Below are 18759 nucleotides of genomic sequence, written 5' to 3' on the forward strand. Positions count from 1 at the left end.
CGACTGACCAGTAAACTGGCCCGACCAATGAGAATTGTGCAATGAATCTAGAACTAGATACATGAAAGTTTCACATTTTGAAATATAAAACTTATCCATGACAATGGAATTTTCTGAGCAGGATCTGTGCAAGGTATGATTTGTGAACAAGAGTTTGGTAAAGACCAACGGATCAACAGTAGTGGGCTAGTGGCTGAGAATTTGGTTTGATTGTGATTTGAGCTCAAATAAGCTACAAAAAGGATGTATGAAAACGTTTTATTATTTAAATCAAACAAAAAACACTAAAATGCTAGAAATTAAAATAATGCATTAAAACAGTTAACACGGAACATGAAAAAAGCCAAATGCTTTAATTCTGATGACGTAGCGGCAATTTGGACCTCGGAGTTAGCGTTTCAGTCTTAGCAGGGACTCTCTTCTTCTTCCGTTGCTGGGATGCCTGAAAGGAAAAGGGGGAGATTACTGAAATGAAGCTATAAATTCAGCATTGAATGCAGTCATCCTGAGGTTAATCAGGATAACATTTACAAAAACCGACAACCTCTAAAGACAACTTTTGATGGTAGTTTCTCAAACTTCAATTTCAAGGACCCCCACAAAACGTGTACAAGATTTGGTTCCATTTGTACACTCAGTTAGAGACTTGGGGCTCCATTTGTCACCGCTAAACCCCTTATCCATAAACTTTTGCCTTTTACCATTTTGCAAAACAAATTTGAATAGTTAAAATGGCCCTACAAGCTCACAATGTAGATTGGCTAGTTGAGCATTGAAAAATGTTTTGCAAAATAGTAAAAAAAAAAAGGGCAAAGAAATGTAGAGATAAGGGGTTTAGCGGTGACGAAAATAGAGCCCCTAAGGTATATTCAGACTACAGTTTTAGCTGATAAGGTGACCACCAAATACTAGAACAAAGCTGTGGTGGCAAGTGCTTCACCACTCATCCAAACACGCCTGCTTTTACCCACCACCGTTTCAGCTCACCGCATCACCTAAAACTGTAGTATGAATATGCCCTCATGGTCCATTTGAAATCAGGAAGGGTCCATGGCCATGACCCCAAGAGGGTCTCAGGTTGAGATTAAAATGTTGGACAACCACTGCACAGAATAATCTTAACGGTTGGTACTACCCACCTTGAAGAAGGGTCCACGGTTGTCGTTGCTGCAGACCAAGTTCTCATCGTTCTCGAACGATTCCGCCGAGACTTCAAGCAAATCCTAGACACCACATTCGATCATTAGAATGCTACCTAGAAGCCAAGGACTATTCCATTTCAGAAGTTCATATATATGCACACAATAAAACACTAAGTTTCTCTGAAAATTAGCCTCCTCCCCCCATCAGTCAACAGTAGATGTTTGTGAGTCCAAGATGGCCAACATGGAATTTGAAGTTGAGATGGGGTCCTTAGCCAAAAACACAACCACTGACATAACATACATTTTAAAGAAAACTGTTCTGCCCTACATAGCCAGAGTGCAGTGACTGCCAGGTAGGTCAAATTAGCCTGCGTGTCCAAAGAGGACGTTACTGCATTTTGGCTTTGTAGGGCAGTCAGTTGGCCTCAGGTCTTAATGGGTTGAAGCGTTTACCTGCTCTACTCTGTGTTGTTCAGCCTCCAGCTCTCGTTCTACCTCCAGTGCGTCAGTCGCGGCCTGCAGTTCAATGGTGGCCTGCAGTTCCTCCTGTTGGAGATGCAGGCTCTCCAGTAGCTCAGAGCGCCTGCGAGACTTGACAAGCTCCCTGGGGTACTCAAACTCCCTTCGCTGAGGAGTCATACCTGGAGGACCACAGAGGTTTTGGGGGATCCGTCAGTAAAGGGCCATCACGTTTTGTGAAATGTATTTTTGCCCCATTAAAAACAGGGAAAGCATCAGTGTAATTTTTTTATTTCAGTGTCTTGCCATTAAAAGAAAAGAAAAAAAGCAGATACAGTACAAGCTTACTGTGCATCACTTTGTGCTGCAAGCATGTACATTTGCCAATTTGAAACATAGCAATGTACTAATAATATGAATACTGTAGTCAAACCTGCAATGTGGGCTTGTCAACATGTCTTTGTTGGTTCTTACCAGTAGGGACGTCCTGTCGCAGCTCCTGGTGGAAGTGGTGGAGCAGCTCTTGGGCGCTCTCCACGTGGCTCTGGAGGTCAGCGTGCTGCTGGTCAAACACAGCCTGGTCCTGGGAGACCTGTGTCTGGAGTGAATGCACCGTCTGGGTCACCTTCTCCTGCTGCCCCATCAGCTGGGCCCTGGTGTCTGGGAGCAATGTGTTGGAATGGCTCTCCACACGCTGAAAGAAACCATACAAATGTTAAGGCGTCAGTCTACATATAGGCAACCAGAACCAGTTGAAGAAATTGAGGTTTTGATTTTATGGAATTTCTGAAAGCGCAGTAAGCTTTGAGAATTCAAAGGGCAGGAGACCATTCCCCCCCTAGATCAGTGGTTATCAAACCTAACTTCAAGGACCCAGAAGTCAGTGAGTGAAATGGTAAGGGTCCATTTGCCTTGTACACTCAGGGTTAGACCTGCAAGGGTCCATTTGGAAACCCCACCTTGAGAACCACTGTCCTAGATTAGTTTATACACTGGTACAGGAAGGGTACTCTGTATCGACAGATATTAAAAATGTTCTGTTATGTCATCCCCCCCCCCACTTGCATGTCAACCTGTGATCAAGAGATCATTACAGGTTACAGACGACGTGTCGCAGGGCCAAACCACATGACTGTCTCATCTGCTTTGTCATTTTACCTCTTGGAGTGCCAGATTGGCAGCAGAGTTCTGCCCAAGGAGGGCCATCTGTTCTTGGGCTTGGTTTTGGACCCTCTCCTGAGCTCTGGAGCAGTGATTGCCGTTGCGTTCTCCGAGACCTGTTGGGGTGCACAGGCACGACAGAAGTGAACAAACACTAGAATGAAGTAAAGTAAAGCCATTCCGTCTTTTTGTTATGTGTCATACTAGAATTTCGTGCGCGCTACGCGCGCACTCATCCCAGAGCGACTTTGCCACGCACTATGGGAAGAAATAAATGGCGGGAGTTGACTCCACATGTAGTAACGAATGGGTTATTGGAAATGTACCATTGTTTTGTCCTGAATATTTCCACAGCCTAAGTACTAAAGGATTGTGACTGTGGGACAGACATACAGTCTGACATACAATAGGCTACACGTGTGCACAGTGAATAAACAATGACCTATATGCCCAGAGTTCTTAAATTAACATAGTTGGATTTTAACAGAAAGACAATGCCATAAATCAGTCAAAGTAAGTGACAGACTCAACAGTAGCACACAGCATGCAAGGCAGCGATGCATGCATGCAAACATGTTTGTCCAGCTGAGATTTAGTGTCTCCATCTCTCTGTGGAAGAGGTTGCACATGACCTGTACGGCCACACTGAGGCGCTCCAACACAAACACAGACACAAAACAACACCACGCTGTTTGTCCAGTTGACCCAAATCAACACCAATACCTAGCCTGTTTGTCCAAAACACAGTATCTGCTGGCCACGTGTCTACTTCGCCACAACCTAATGTTAGTAACAAATGTAGGGGAGAGCCGCCAAGGTTGTAACGCTTCACGGTTGTAACATGGACGTTATATCTTGATTGGTCAACGCCACCATGACGCCATCGCGTCAGTATGTGTACAGCAACGTACTCTACGTGGCCAGGAGTTTGAAGTTTGAAGTGTTTACCTTCAAAATGCGTCTAATTTTACACCTGGAGTATATGTGTGGTACAATTTTTGTCTTTGGTGTTGGTGAATAAAAATCCACATGGATGTGTTCATGCTTATGTTCTTCATTAGTTTGCATCGTGTTTAGACGGAATTCACGTTCATTCTGGTCTGTAAGCAACTGCAAAGAAAACTTGCAAAAGCGGGTCATTTGTAACATGTGTTACAAATGGTCTGCTTCCATTCAATGCCATTATATGTAATATTTACATATTTGACATATTGGCCAATATTATATGTTCTGAAATGGTATTGTATCGTGTAGTGTATTCTGAAATTAGTTTAGGGTTGTATAACGTTGTACAACTCAATCAATCAAACGTTTGTTTAATCAATGTATTGCCCCATTGAAAAAAAAGAAATGGCCAAACTGGTACTGGTACACCCGATACTATTTAATATTTCCCTTATGTTTGATACATTTTCTTATCACATCCATGGTATGAAAACAATGCTAAGGAGTTGCTTCAATGAAAAGTAATTGCTTTAAGCTGAGAACGATATGTTTAATGGTGTTTTTTAGCGTTGTTACATTTATCATGCATGCCGTTACAATTGATCCGATATGCGCAGCAAATGTAACACTGAAACAGCGTCCACGTTCGGTTGAATAACTCCCGACCTGTTTTATCAAAAAAATAACTTGAAGTGGTTTATGGTAGCTGACATGTGTAGGTCCGTTGCCTGAAAATATTACATGTGTAGCTAAACGGATCTCTGAGTAAAAGAATGAAACGTGCAAAATGTTACATCCTTGGCGGCTCTCCCCTATTAGTTTACTCACAGCACAGCACCGTCACTCCTGTCAGTTATTTCGTCCTAATAACTTGAAGTGGTTTATGGTAGCTGACATGTGTAGGTCCGTTGCCTGGAAATATGACATGTGTAGCTAAAGGGATCTCTGAGTAAAAAAATGGAACGTGCAAAATATGTTCTAAAATTGTATTGTATTGTGTAGTGTATTCTAAAATTAGTTTAGGGTTGTATAACGTTGTACAACTCAATCAATCAAACGTTTGTTTAATCAATGTATTGCCCCATTGAAAAAAAAGAAATGGCCAAACTGGTACACCCGATGCTATTTAATATTTCCCTTATGTTTGATACATTATCTTATCACATCCATGGTATGAAAACAATGCTAAGGAGTTGCTTCAATGAAATGTAATAGCTTTAAGCTGAAAACGATATGTTTAATGGTGTTTTTTAGCGTTGTTACATTTATCATGCATGCCGTTACAATTATTCCGATATGCGCAGCAAATGTAACACTGAAACAGCGTCCACGTTCGGTTTAATAACTCCCGAGCTGTTGTGTGTATTGCGTGGTTAAAAGGCCGTGTGTTTGTGTTGTAAACAACTCATGTTATGTCTGCGCACACTGTATGTTGCTATGGCTGCTGACGTTAGCATGTGTGCTATCAGGCAAAAGCTGAGATAGATATGCAACTACTACTGGGGAAAATGCCATACAAAACACAACACCTAATTTCGGAATGTTATTGTGACCTATTGAGCACAATCAGACCATCATGATTTGCTTGCTGGACCTATAATTAATTTATTAGCATTAAATGTCCACTCGCCCATCCAAAAGAAAAGCAAGATGGCTGCGACAGATTGTGAGCGCGACGGACTACGGAGGCCAGGAGGAACAGAGCTGGTGACGTAAGAGGCAGGCAGTGTTGCCAGGTTTGCGAATTGTAAGCGAGTTGCAGTGTATGCAAGTAGCGTGGTTAAATTCCTTGTTTCTCGGCGTGTTGTGGCACCCGTTTATCTGCTGGCTCGATCGTGATTTTCATAAAAGTAATATTTGCAGAGTAACTAAGAAACTTGAACGGCTAAAAAATAGGCTATGTCAGTTCGGGGAGGGTGGCGAATTTATTTTGCATATAGAGATGTGTGGTGAAAGTGTGGTTCGGTCGGAGATAGAGCATGAAGAATGAGTATGGGTACACCTTTTCACTTGTATATAAGATAGCCTATAGCTCTATTCATTGCTATAGTGAGTCTATCTCTGGCACTTTAAAGAGAAAATGTATGTTTAGGTCAGGATATGAATTTTATCCAATCAGATAACTCTAGGGAAAATAAACGCCATTAAATTGAAGCTGATAAGTCTCTCCCCTTTCAAGATGAAATTGGCAACTTAATTCCCACTGAATTTAGTATTCTAAATTGTTCACATACTGCCCTACTTGATCATACTACAGCATCACACAAGCAAAGCATCAAAAACAGTTTGAACTTGTATGTCAGCTACTTTTCTGAATCTATAACAGGACATGAGGTTTCCACCCGGCAGATATATAGAAACATACATTTAGTTATTTCCAGAAAGCATATGTAGGATTTAGGAGTTAATTTTTTTATCGGACTGAGGTATAAAAACTATAAATGGTTACGATGAGCACACCAGTCAAAAGTCCTACCAGTGAGGGAGCGGTGCAGGAGCGAGCAGTAGCCGGTACTCTCCTCCAGGGCCTCGTCAGACACCTGGGCAGTGCAGCGGATAGCGTTGGCCAGGGAGGAGACGGTGGAGGACAGGTCGTCTGCCTGGACCGCTACGCTCTTCTCCGCTTCACTGCAACATCTGGACAGAGGGTCGATTGCGTTTGGATTGATAATAAGCATGGCATCCAGTGGTTGCCAAACATTTACAGCTCAAGACAAGACTCAAGAAGTCTTCCTAGGACCAAAGAGTGAAAATGGCATCAACAGGCTCACAAACGAAGCATGTGAACTTTTAGATCTGCCTTGAGTTTCTTTTTAATTAATTTATGGAAATATTCAAACTAAATGAAATTGCTGTAATAGATGAAAAGTTGTGATTATCATTTGTTGAATAATCATTTTGTACATCTTTTGAAAAAAAAAAAAGGGAAAAGGTTTCTCATTTCAATATATTTCCAGGAATTTCATGACCGTGGAAACCCTGTGTAGTGCGATTGTATGGTTGGAGTGAAGGTAGTGGTATACTCACGTTGAAATTGCTTCCTTCATGCTTAGCACAGGTGCCTGTAGAGCTCTGCTGGCTGTAGCCAGACCCCCAAAGCGGGTCTTGTTGTTAATGGCCATCAGGCTGAGCTGGCTTTGGAGACAGTGGATCATTTGATCCATCTCCTGTTGGTAGCAGAACAAGGGCTTCATTTACAAATAGATACCAATACCAGTTTCTTTCCCGATAACTAGTCCCATAACTTGCATATCGGTTAGGCTTACAATTAGGAAAATATTCAGTTTGGAGTTATGTAGAGGTTAAGTTTAGGGGTTGGGGTTTGAGTAATGCCCGATTTAACTTGGCTGTAGACCGGTGTTAGGCGCCTTCATAGAATAGGCATTCATAGAAAATGAGTTAGGTTAAATAAAAGGGGGCATTAGAAAATGTGTGTGGCATACCTGCTGTTGGGTTTCTGACTCTTGTTGGATCCGTTGAGACAGACTGTCATGTTCGGCCTCCAATGAACAGAGAGCATCCAGGGAGGATGTCCTCAGCTCAGCCAGTGCCTGAACATGACTGGTCAGAAACATATTGACCTCCTTCATTGCCTCCACCTGATTGGATGACGGGGAGTAAAGCCAGACATCAAGTGAGTGCAATAATCACTGTGCATTTAGTAAATATAATAGCTCAGTGGTTCTCAAAGTAGGGTTTGGGGACCCAGAGGAGTGGGGTTCTACAGTCAGCCAAATGATTTAGCTGTTGTATGGCCAATTAAAATGCGATGGACCAATTGAATGTTCTCAAAATCCACTACTTTAATGTAACTATTATGGTGCTGCCGAATCTTTTAGAATAAAGGTGCTACAGTGCCAAGCAGATAATATTTTATTGGGATAACGGCTGCCTTCCCTTTAGGAAAAAAGAAAATACATGAAGCTAAATCCATTCCATTACTACAATGCGCCAGTAAGTGAACTCTTTAGACTCCTTAACATTGTGAGGTGGTGCATGATGCAGTCAGAAATGAGTCTAGTCATAAGCGTTTGAATCAATCTGCACAGAGGCAGCGTAGATTCCATAAAGTAAATTGTGCGCTCAGGCAAGCGAAACAGGTCGGGAGCAAGCGGCTGCAGTTTACCCCCTAAAAAATATATATTTTAGTGTTCCCATTGTATTGATAAAAAAAAAAGACCTTAAGACATCGCCACACACCCCACGGTTTTATTTGATAAAATGTGGACACGTCCTGGGCATCAGAATTGTTAAGACCAATCCTGTATGGTGGTCCCTAAAAGACAAAAAAAGTCCATAGCAAAATACATTCTTCAATTTGGGGGTGCTTGACATGAAGTTTAAGAACCACTGACACATTGGTAAATGTAATTGCATCATACGGACCTTGTCAGCCTGGGCTCTGTGGTCTTCCACGGTCTTCCTCATGGCCTCATTCAGCATTCTGATGGCTGCCACATTGGGAAGAAGGGAGCCGGCAAGAGCCTCCTGAAGGTCCTGCTTGAACTCCTCCTAATACACACAGCAGATATGAAGACCAACTTCCAAGAAATTACACTAGACCATCTACATGGTCACAAACGCATCACGACGTGTTTATGAGCTGCCTTCTGTCAAAATGGTGATTAATGGCGACGATTAAGGTCCTCACCTGCAGCTCCAGCAGGCCTTCTCTGTTCTGCAGGCACAGCGCCTCCTGCTGGTGGACTTTGTCCTGGAAACCAGCCACACCCTGGGCCACCAGCTGTGTGACTCCTCCCATGAAGGACTCCATGGTGGCCACAGCGGTACGCATCGCCTCCTCGTTGAACGACAGCACTGCGTCTATGGAGGGATGATGGGTTAAAGCTAAATAAAACCTCATGACTGGCCAGGTCCTAAAGTGCGATTTGTGAGTCAGTGGGGGAAGCAGCCCCCATGCACAATAGCAGCTTCCTAAATTACAGCATGTACAATTATGTGTTCCTGCCATCTACATAGTGCTAACCAAGTGAAGAAATCACAGGCCTTGGATATTCTGCACAATGAGTACTTTTAGTACACATGGATGCCAATACCTTTACTCAAGTACATTGTTTTCGGCTATACTTTTAACAGAGGGAGCATTGCTAAAATATTGCAGAAGTAAAACATTATTCCACCGCTTGAAACTCACCCATGGAAGAGGTGTAGCTGGCCAGCGTGCTGCGGTGCTTGGAGGCCTGCTGGCAGACACTGCCCTCCATGTCACTGAGCACATGGTCCATCCTCTGGCTGAAACTCTGGTGGACAGTAGTGTTCTGTTGGTCCACCTGGAGTTTAAAAAGGAGACCGTTACTGGACTGCCTTACCTTAGCAACCCAATGAAATCAGTTACACTTTCTTGACTTAAATGCATGCTTGACGTTCCATCCACAGAACATGTATATATCGTCAGTCACCTTGTGTGTTCAGGAAATGGACAAAATAAGCGCATTTACCAATGTAGTTCTTAATCACAAGCTTGTTTACTTTTATTTGATTTATAAAACCCAGCGAAATCTTAATTATCCAGGCCACCGCTAATATATGATACTGGCTAATTTTGTCACTTGTGTATAGCCATTATTTTACAAAATATAGAATAAATGTTTGGTCCTACAGCAACGATATGAAGTAACAGAACGTGTGAAAGCAAAGAATTGAATAGCACCTTGTTCTTCCTGTCCAGCTTGTCATGGAGAACAGACACATGGCTGGTGCTGATGTGGGCTGTATTCAGCAGCTGGAGATAAGACAACCCATCAGATTAAGGTAGTGATGAGACTAGTTCAGCTTCCTCACAGGGCAGGGTGCAATTAACCCGACAACCCATGGGGTTCTGCCCAACAGCAACAATATATTATTTTGTTTTAATCCTCACCTGGTCAGCAGTGCTATACAGCTTCTCCTGGGTGAAGGTTAGGTCAGAGCAGATGAACTGCTCCTCTGTTAGGTGTTGTGCGGTTTCCTCGAGGTCCTTTGTGGTCTCATCTAGCCTGTAAACAGAAAACCAGGACACTTATTACTTTCAAGTACTGCATCCATCCCACCACCACTCTGGTCAGCTTCTTTTTGAACTAAGGTGGTGCACATGTGTAGTAAATAGTTGTAATGAACCTGTGGTCTCGCTCTTCCAGCTGGACAGTGCGCTGCTCCAGTTGGCTCTGGCTGTCGGTGAAGAGCTCCATCACCTGGGGAGAGGAAATGGACCCAATGAGTGGCTATAGCATTGACACAAGGAGAACGTTCATGGTCTGGGCAATTAAATGAGAAAAGACAGGAGTAGATCAATATAGATTCTGTCCAAATAAATACACATGTCAAAAAGCCTTGTATTCATTGTTTTGTTTTCACTGCAAGCAAATAATTTGATGGTATGGGGTTGGAGATTAGACTCACATTGACCCAGTCATCAAATTATTGACTTGGAGATGAGACAAACTGAATTCAAGTCTGGTGTGTATAAAAGTTTGAATATGCACTTACAAATGCCAGCTGATTACAGTAGTTGGGCAAGTAATATGTTGCGTTAAGATTCCTAGTTAATCAACTTGTGGTGCAAAACTGTAACATACCTTCTTCAGCTCCTCCTCTGCAGCAGAGATCTTTTCCAAATATACAGCTATAGTCCCGTCCTGGGAGGTGATCTGCTCTGTCATGTGGCTGTAACACAAGGAGTAAAAATATGAAATGGGGGGGGGGGGGGGGGGGGGGGGGGGGGGAGTGTAAATTGAGCTACAAAGTCATCAGGAATGGTGAAAAGGGCAGAAGTTGCATTAAATATTTTTCACACGTTTGGATAGGCATCCAATGTTGTATTCCCCCAGTGCCATACCTGTAGTTCTCAGTGGACAAGTACACCCCATTATTGTCTCGAGCGGCAGTCAGGTCACGCTTCAAGCGCTCAATTTCCTCGGTGTATTCCTTGAGTGGGGGCAAGAATGGAGTCCACATATAAGATGACTGACATTCAGCTTTGTGCGTTTGTCAAAAACAGATGGTGAATCTGTACAGTCTACTACAGTGTATAGTTTTAAAGGCAAGACAACTTTGGTAGAAGTTTGGGTTGTGTAGTTACCTAGCCATGATGAAACTCCAATGTGGACAAGTCAAAATTGCTCCAGTGATTAGAAGTTGATAATTTAAAATATGCTCCTCATTGACTTACATTGCATGCTGAAACAGCTCTCAAAGTCACTCTTTTAGTACATACCAAACAAGTTTATGCAGACAAATATATATCACCAAAAGAAAATGTATAACTGTTGATTTTGCCTTTTTTTTATTAAAACAGACTGGATCTGGAACATCAAAACATTTTCATAAAAATGTTAACTTCCTGTTTTTTACCATGTTGTCTGAATCAACTTTGTGTTTGTTGATTTACTAAAAGTGTGATTTTGAGAGCCATTTCAGCATATGAGGAGCATATTTTGAATCATTGGAGCATTTTTCTTGTCCACATTTGGAGTTACATCACGGCAGGGTAACAACTTTGTTTTTTTTCAACCAAGGGTCATGTTTTAGGTTCTTAGAGAAAGTAAAAGATTAGTGTTAATTTGTTCATTTGCTTCTTTCGTTTTAGCGATTTTAGCAATTTTTTACAGGGGGCGGGGGCATTTGAACATTTTACAAATTATAGCGATTATTTTTTTACCAGTCCTACTAGACTCCAGGAAATTACATCTGCCCACAAAAGATCACAGGATCTACTGAATGTGAAGGTAGAGTACTGGGGGGGGGGGATGATACGGTGTGTCAAATAGGCTCAATGTCAGTTTGACACGTCGCCCTTCACATTCAGTAGATCACTAGAACCCGTGATCTTGTGGCCAGATGTAAATTTATGAGGTCTAGTAAATAAATTAATCTCTCAAAAAAGAAATGAAGACTCATCTTTTACTTGCTCTAATAAAAAAAACATGAACCTTGGTTGAAAAAAAACTGTTGTCCCAAGGCAAAATTCCTAACGTGACTTGTTTCTCCATGTACCTTTATGAGCGTTGACTTGGTCATCTCCTGGTTAATCTCTGGCTTATTCATGATGTTCTTGGCTCTGCTGGCGTACTCCAAGGTGCTCAATGTCTCCTACACAGCACAGACAACGCAGCACCAACGTCAACATAGTCTAACCCATAAAAGGATTGAAACTTTTGAAAGGCATCAACCTTTCAATCCAGTAGCTACCTCTGTGTCTCATTAGTTTGCTATACATGTAAGCACATTATTTGAATATTTAGGTCAGGTTTTAGGAGTTTATACAATCAGTATCAAGTCTAAATGGGCTAAATTAACTGTAAATCTTATATTGGGACGCACACACAGATCCGACACACCACAGGTCTGACATACTGAAATCACCCGTCGCGCCGGACAATGAGTTTGTCAGACATGCGTCGCCACTTGCTATATCATTTTTGACCAAATCACACAAATTGGGAAATAGTGTACAAAAATAAATTCTGATGAACACACCTCCAAGTTGCAGGAAGATGGAGACACCGTGGCGATGATCGACGTCTTGGTCCGTCCCCCAAGAGAGTCTTGAAGGATCCTCGTCAACTTCGACTCCCTGTAGAACATTAAGATCATGTCAGGAGATTACCTTGGTAGTACCATTTACTAGTGCTGCAAACGAATATTCCATATTTGAAGGAATATTCAAATATAAAAAAATGAAAGAATAGACAAAGGTTCGAATTTAAAAAAAAAAATGCTGTGAGAGCTCTCGCAAGACTGAGCCATTTAACGTTCAACGGCTGGTCTCACGAGATCACAGAATCGTCAGTCATGGGCAGAAGGGAGAAGTCTCCCCACAAGCTTTACTTAACGTACAACGTTTTGTTTTTGTTTTTGCTGCGCACCTAAAGAACCACTGCCGTACAACACAACCACAGTTTACCTATAAGGGACGTGAGGTCTCTTCTCCACCAAGGCCGTGATCACTCTGCCGAGCGTCAGCAGAGACTGGTTTATGTTGCCTGCTTCACGGGCACGTTTGTCCTGTGCCCCCGAGCGGCCGATGTTTTCACTGCCCGCAAGATCAACCTAAAGACATGGGGACAGGTTGAGTTGTGGTCCACTGGAGCTCAGCAGGTCTCACTGAGCCAACAAGGCATTTACACATTTTTACAACTTTTAGTAGTAATGTTAGTTTACCAGGTTAAGCTTTCCAATCTTCACCAACTCTTCTCCTTCCAGGGTGATCTCCTTCATGATAATGGTGATTGAGAACACCGAGTGGGATCGACTTGAAAAGAAATGTTACCATGAATACAAACAAGGTAATTGAAGAGGCTTGCTAATACTAGTGTGTATATCATAAATATATATATATATTTATTTTTTCTGTTGAATACCTGGAATAGGCATTCATGAGTGTGGCAGCAGTCTTCCTCTTGGCAGAGCCTCTCTCAAGGATGGAATAAACTTCATTCTTATTGTGGACTGTGATCTCCTCCAGACCTTTAACGACCACGCCACGCTGACAAATACACAGCTAATTAGTCACTTACAAAAATAATAATAATCACCCATCGTTTACTGACAGCATACACATGGCTGCAAGGATGTTGACCCTTTAATAATTTTGGAAATATCCGATTGTCCCCTTACGCACGATGGTCGATCGTGGGGGGAAAAACCTGATCGGAGAACTTCTAGAATTTCACACAAACTACCAAGCTTTAGCACTCTATAGCCACAGTAAAACAGTACTTCAGAGACCGTTACCTTTTTGCCTGGGTCATCGAAGAGGTTGAGCTTTTCGCCAACATCATCTCCAGGACTCAGCAGGTCAAACAGCTCCTCGTTATAGATCTCCAGGAGGGACACTTTGACAGAGAACTCTGAGCCACTCTCCGACAGCTTTTCGAAGATCTGATGCAGCGTCCTGGGGATTATCCCAGCCAGTGGATCCTGAAATCAAACACAAGGTTGTGGAACACCAGTACGATGAGTTTTGCCCATTTGGCAGATATTAACTTAACTGCACCCAAATGAACATGATTGCACTGTGCACATGCATTTGTGTGACTGATTTAGTATCCATCAATGGAAAACTGAAAGCAGACAAAACCTCAGTCCAAAAGGAATATTTTGTTTTAATCACCATGTTCACTTCATTATGCAGCTTGTAACTGCCCGAACAATGCCCTGCAGTACTTTGGTTGTGTGAAAAAGTTGAAAAACTTACCTCCTCCCAAGTGACCTGCAGATCCGGGCTTCGTTCGCCTTCCATGGTGAAGGTTTTGCCGGTCCCAGTCTGTCCATAGCTGACCAATCACAACAAATATACATCAGCCACGGATCATGTACTGTGCCATTTTGAACAGTTAGTTAAATACTAATTATTTAACTAGTTAAATTAAATACTAAAATAAAGAATTTGGTTTAATTTGGATACGATGTTCAGAAAAGGGTAAAAAGTGGACATTTTAAACAGTCGCGTCCATGGGCCAGCCGGAGGGAGTAATAATCCCAATCCCATAACCCTAGACTAGGCAGGCGACAGCAACTGTTGGTTACTGCTGCACCACTACACATCCTCAAGTGGCTACAACACAAGTTTAGTGCAAATGCTTGCTTACGCAAAGACTGTGCAATTGTAGCCCATGATGACCTCGTCAAGAATCGGGCACACTACGCTCCGGTAGACGTCGATCTGTTTTGCTGCGGGACCAAAGACCTAAGAGACGATTGAGGGGAAACGTTGTAATGGAACAAACATTTGAAATGTGGAATCAGTTGTGCATGTATTTTTTAAAGCCTGCTCACCATATCAAAGGTGTAGGCCTTTCTGGCTGTTGCCCTGTCATTGACCCCACCAGACTTGACAATCACCTCCCTTCTGCTGGGCTCACAGTTGACTGCATTGTGGGTGCCCTTGCTCTCTGCTGCACTGAAGGGCCTGAAAACACAAGGATAAGTGACTCAAGTTAGTGGCACAACATACACATTTACTTAAGTACTGTACTTGTACTTTGCTTCAGCATTACCAATACATCACAATGATCCAAACATTGTACTTTTACTCTACCTCATTTGACAGTCACAGCTGTAGTTACTATTCATTTTGTGGATTTGGATTACAAAACTAACATTAAGGCCATTTCTTGAAAATATCAAATCTACAAGCTCACAATACATCGCGGCGCATTGTGAGCCGTCCCGTTAAAACACTGGGGTGAAAAAAAGAAAAAGAAGAAGTTTGAGACAACCGTTAATCTGCTTTGTTTTTGCGAAGCCCGTGCTGAAATTTACACGTAGGGCTCGTTCCCGATGTGAAAGTTAGATTCGGCGCGGCTGACAAAAAGATCAGATGTTTAAGTAAAATAAAGAATTTGGTTTAATTTGGATACGATGTTGAGATTCAGAAAAGTACAAATTAGACATTTTAAAAGGTCGCGTCCAGGGCCAGCCGGAGGGCGTAATAATCACAAATTCAACCATGGACTCAAACAAACCACAACAGTGGAAGTACAAATTGCCCTCAACGAAACTAAATCATTTTGCTAGCCCTGTAGCCCAGGACCAAGGCTATCGGAGATGTATTTTATAGAGTCTGAACCATATGAAATACATCCGACAGTAGGGCTTTCCGTGGTTTAGTGTAGCTTAGCTCGGGTCCGTTGCAAATGTAACGGCATATGGAGCTATGGACCAGAGCTAGGTGTAGTTTAGCAGCTTAAACACTCATCAGTCCCTCGCATGTCAAGATTTTCATACATTTTCGAAAATAGCCAACCTACAAGCTCAACGCTATTTTGTAAGCATATTTGTATGGGGAGAAATTTGTCTCAAATGTTTTTACAAATGTTCCATGATTTACAAATGTGTTTACAAGATTTACAAATGTGTTTCCAAGATTTACAAATGTGTTTACAAGATTTGCAAATGTTTTTCCACGATTTACAAATGTATTTCGTATTTTTACAAAAAATATATAGATTTGTGTGTGCGTTTATCCTAAAATACCATTTGTAAATCCTCAATTCTGCGTGTGAATTGTAAATCTGCATTTGGCATTCCTTTTTCCTGTTGAATCATTTTGAGACAAACGTCACGCTTTTTTATGATAATTTTCACAAATGTATTGTCCTATCCACAAAAAAACGTGTAACTTGTAAGTTGGCATTTAAATACATTTTTACAAATATATGACAATTAAAAATATATATATATACTTGCAGGCGCATGTATCATAAAATATAATTTGTAAAATCAACTCTGTGTGTCAGAGTTGATGATTTGTGGATTTTCTCAATGCATTTGTGACTCCAGCCACTTGTGGATTTTCTCAATGCATTTGTGACTCCAGCCACTTGTGGATTTCTCAAAGCATTTGTGAAACCAGCACAAGGTAAAAATGTCTCAAAAAGGCGATTGGCTGCCTCGTTGCTAGGCTGCCTCTAAGCCAATGGGAGACTTACCATAAATCCCATAGTCTGAAGTCTTCAGACTATGGGATTTATGGCAGTCCAAGTTCCAGTAGATGAGTTGGATGCTCATTCATTATTGAGATCCTTGGTCGTCCAGTTCCACACTGTATTTCAAGTTGGACTGGTGTTGGAGGATGTTGTTGATACTCTCATGGTCTGAACTGCAGTGCGCACAATTGTGTTAATGCCTCTCCAACCTCCTGGGACACCGGAACCTGCTGTGACACAATATCAATGAAAACTATTTTCCTGTGCATGTATGCAAATTACAGGTAGTCCACATCCAGGGGTGCTTACTGGAGAGAATGTGACACCCTGTCATAATTTCCAAGACCTGATGTCTAAGCAATTCCTACAATGCAAAAATAATAGGACAAATTTGGTGAGAGGAGCCAGGCTTTTACAATAAGGTCATAAGTGTCAGTATAATATTATGACGTCAGTATCACAGTCAGTGACATGTCAGTGTCATATCACAATCAATCATGTCATCACGGTCAGTATCATGATAAGTATCTGGAAACAAGTCCACAGCAAAAGGATTTCAGTTCAACCACTTTAACCCCCTATGTACAAGCTCACTATTGCTATGCCACATAGCACACTCTCCATTTCCATTATGTTATGTAGTGACTAAATAAGAATAACAAGTCATAACAGACCTGTGCAGAAATCTCACGTTTATCTAAAGTTTGTTTTGCTGCAGCCTCTGCCTTGTAGCTCACAGTTTCACGTTGCTGTGTTTTATGATCTTCAGTCTGAAGATCATAAAGATCCTCCAAATGTTTTTATCTAAATGTTTCTGAAAATGGCAGATCTGCAAGCTCACAACTTGTGGTATATAGCAATAGTGAGCTTGTACATAGGGGGTTAAAGTGGTTGAACTGAAATCCTTTTGCTGTGGACTTGTTTCCAGATACTTATCATGATACTGACCGTGATGACATGATTGATTGTGATATGACACTGACATGTCACTGACTGTGATACTGACGTCATAATATTATACTGACACTTATGACCTTATTGTAAAAGCCTGGCTCCTCTCACCAAATTTGTCCTATTATTTTTGCATTGTAGGAATTGCTTAGACATCAGGTCTTGGAAATTATGACAGGGTGTCACATTCTCTCCAGTAAGCACCCCTGGATGTGGACTACCTGGAATTTGCATACATGCACAGGAAAATATTTTTCATTGATATTTTGTCACAGCATGTCCCAGGAGGTTGGAGAGGCAACAACATCCTCCAACACCAGTCCAACTTGAAATACAGTGTGGAACTGGACGACCAAGGATCTCAATAATGAATGAGCATCCAACTCATCTACTGGAACTTGGACTGCCATAAATCCCATAGTCTGAAGACGTCAGACTATGGGATTTATGGTAAGTCTCCCATTGGCTTAGAGGCAGCCTAGCAACGAGGCAGCCAATCGCCTTTTTGAGACATTTTTACCTTGTGCTGGTTTCACAAATGCATTGAGAAAATCCACAAGTGGCTGGAGTCACAAATGCATTGAGAAAATCCACAAGTGGCTGGAGTCACAAATGCATTGAGAAAATCCACAAATCATCAACTCTGACACACAGAGTTGATTTTACAAATTATATTTTATGATAAATGCGCCTGCAAGTATATATATATATATTTTTAATTGTCATATATTTGTAAAAATGTATTTAAATGCCAACTTACAAGTTACACGTTTTTTTGTGGATAGGACAATACATTTGTGAAAATTATCATAAAAAAGCGTGACGTTTGTCTCAAAATGATTCAACAGGAAAAAGGAATGCCAAATGCAGATTTACAATTCACACGCAGAATTGAGGATTTACAAATGGTATTTTAGGATAAACGCACACACAAATCTATATATTTTTTGAAAAAATACGAAATACATTTGTAAATCGTGGAAAAACATTTGCAAATCTTGTAAACACATTTGTAAATCTTGGAAACACATTTGTAAATCTTGTAAACACATTTGTAAATCATGGAACATTTGTAAAAACATTTGAGACAAATTTCTCCCCATATATTTGGGGATTGCTTGACCAACAAAGCTGCATGTAGACGAGGCGTTTGCGCCAGTGGTGTAAAGACTAACCAATTACATTTACTCAAGTACAATTTTGAGGTATTTCGACAGCCTTCTACTTTGGGTACTTTAATACAAGTTTGTACTTTTACTCCTGCATTTCTGCCTTTTACTTGCAATATTAATTCTACATTGCTTCAAGAACATGCAAGTACCACCACTGGTCTACAGGGGCACCGCACAAAACGCGCCCACCCACAACCAACCAACAGAAATCAGTGGGGTAAACAATTACAATAAACACAAGCGTTAGCATAGTAATGAAAGTAAAATACCTGCATCTGACGACAACCTGAACGTTCTTCCCCTGCTGCTTGTCCTCTCGTTTCATGCTCGTGTTTGATGCCATTTTTGCTACAAGCAGGAACACACTACAAACACTAACTTTCCACGTAAAAACTCGACGTTTAAAAAAAAAGACAGACGATTAAGACAGTAAAAGACACGGATAAAAGTGGTCCAAGTGTGTTTGTGGTCGAGTTTTTGTGGGGAAATTCACACCTG

The 18759-nt window shown here is 41.5% G+C and overlaps 1 protein-coding gene across 1 annotated transcript; it reads right to left on the reverse strand.

The window, feature by feature from the left end:
- Nucleotides 1-311: 311 nt before the first annotated feature.
- LOC308329835 (kinesin-like protein KIF11) lies at nucleotides 312-18586 on the reverse strand (the record flags this gene model as incomplete). The annotated part of the gene is made up of 26 exons (XM_080784337.1): nucleotides 312-442; nucleotides 1140-1223; nucleotides 1599-1786; nucleotides 2079-2298; nucleotides 2763-2881; nucleotides 6187-6347; nucleotides 6738-6877; nucleotides 7154-7309; nucleotides 8097-8222; nucleotides 8362-8534; nucleotides 8866-9001; nucleotides 9382-9453; nucleotides 9592-9706; nucleotides 9828-9901; nucleotides 10286-10373; nucleotides 10546-10634; nucleotides 11703-11798; nucleotides 12186-12282; nucleotides 12613-12758; nucleotides 12870-12960; nucleotides 13070-13194; nucleotides 13443-13628; nucleotides 13906-13984; nucleotides 14300-14397; nucleotides 14487-14619; nucleotides 18531-18586. 26 exons carry the CDS (start codon nucleotides 18584-18586, stop codon nucleotides 353-355), a joined length of 3138 nt encoding a protein of 1045 aa, XP_080640463.1. The 3' UTR covers nucleotides 312-352.
- Between the last annotated feature and the right edge of the window lie 173 nt (nucleotides 18587-18759).

Source organism: Protomyctophum bolini (assembly GCF_963924005.1).
Source record: "Protomyctophum bolini genome assembly, chromosome: 15".
NCBI classification, from domain to species: domain Eukaryota; kingdom Metazoa; phylum Chordata; class Actinopteri; order Myctophiformes; family Myctophidae; genus Protomyctophum; species Protomyctophum bolini.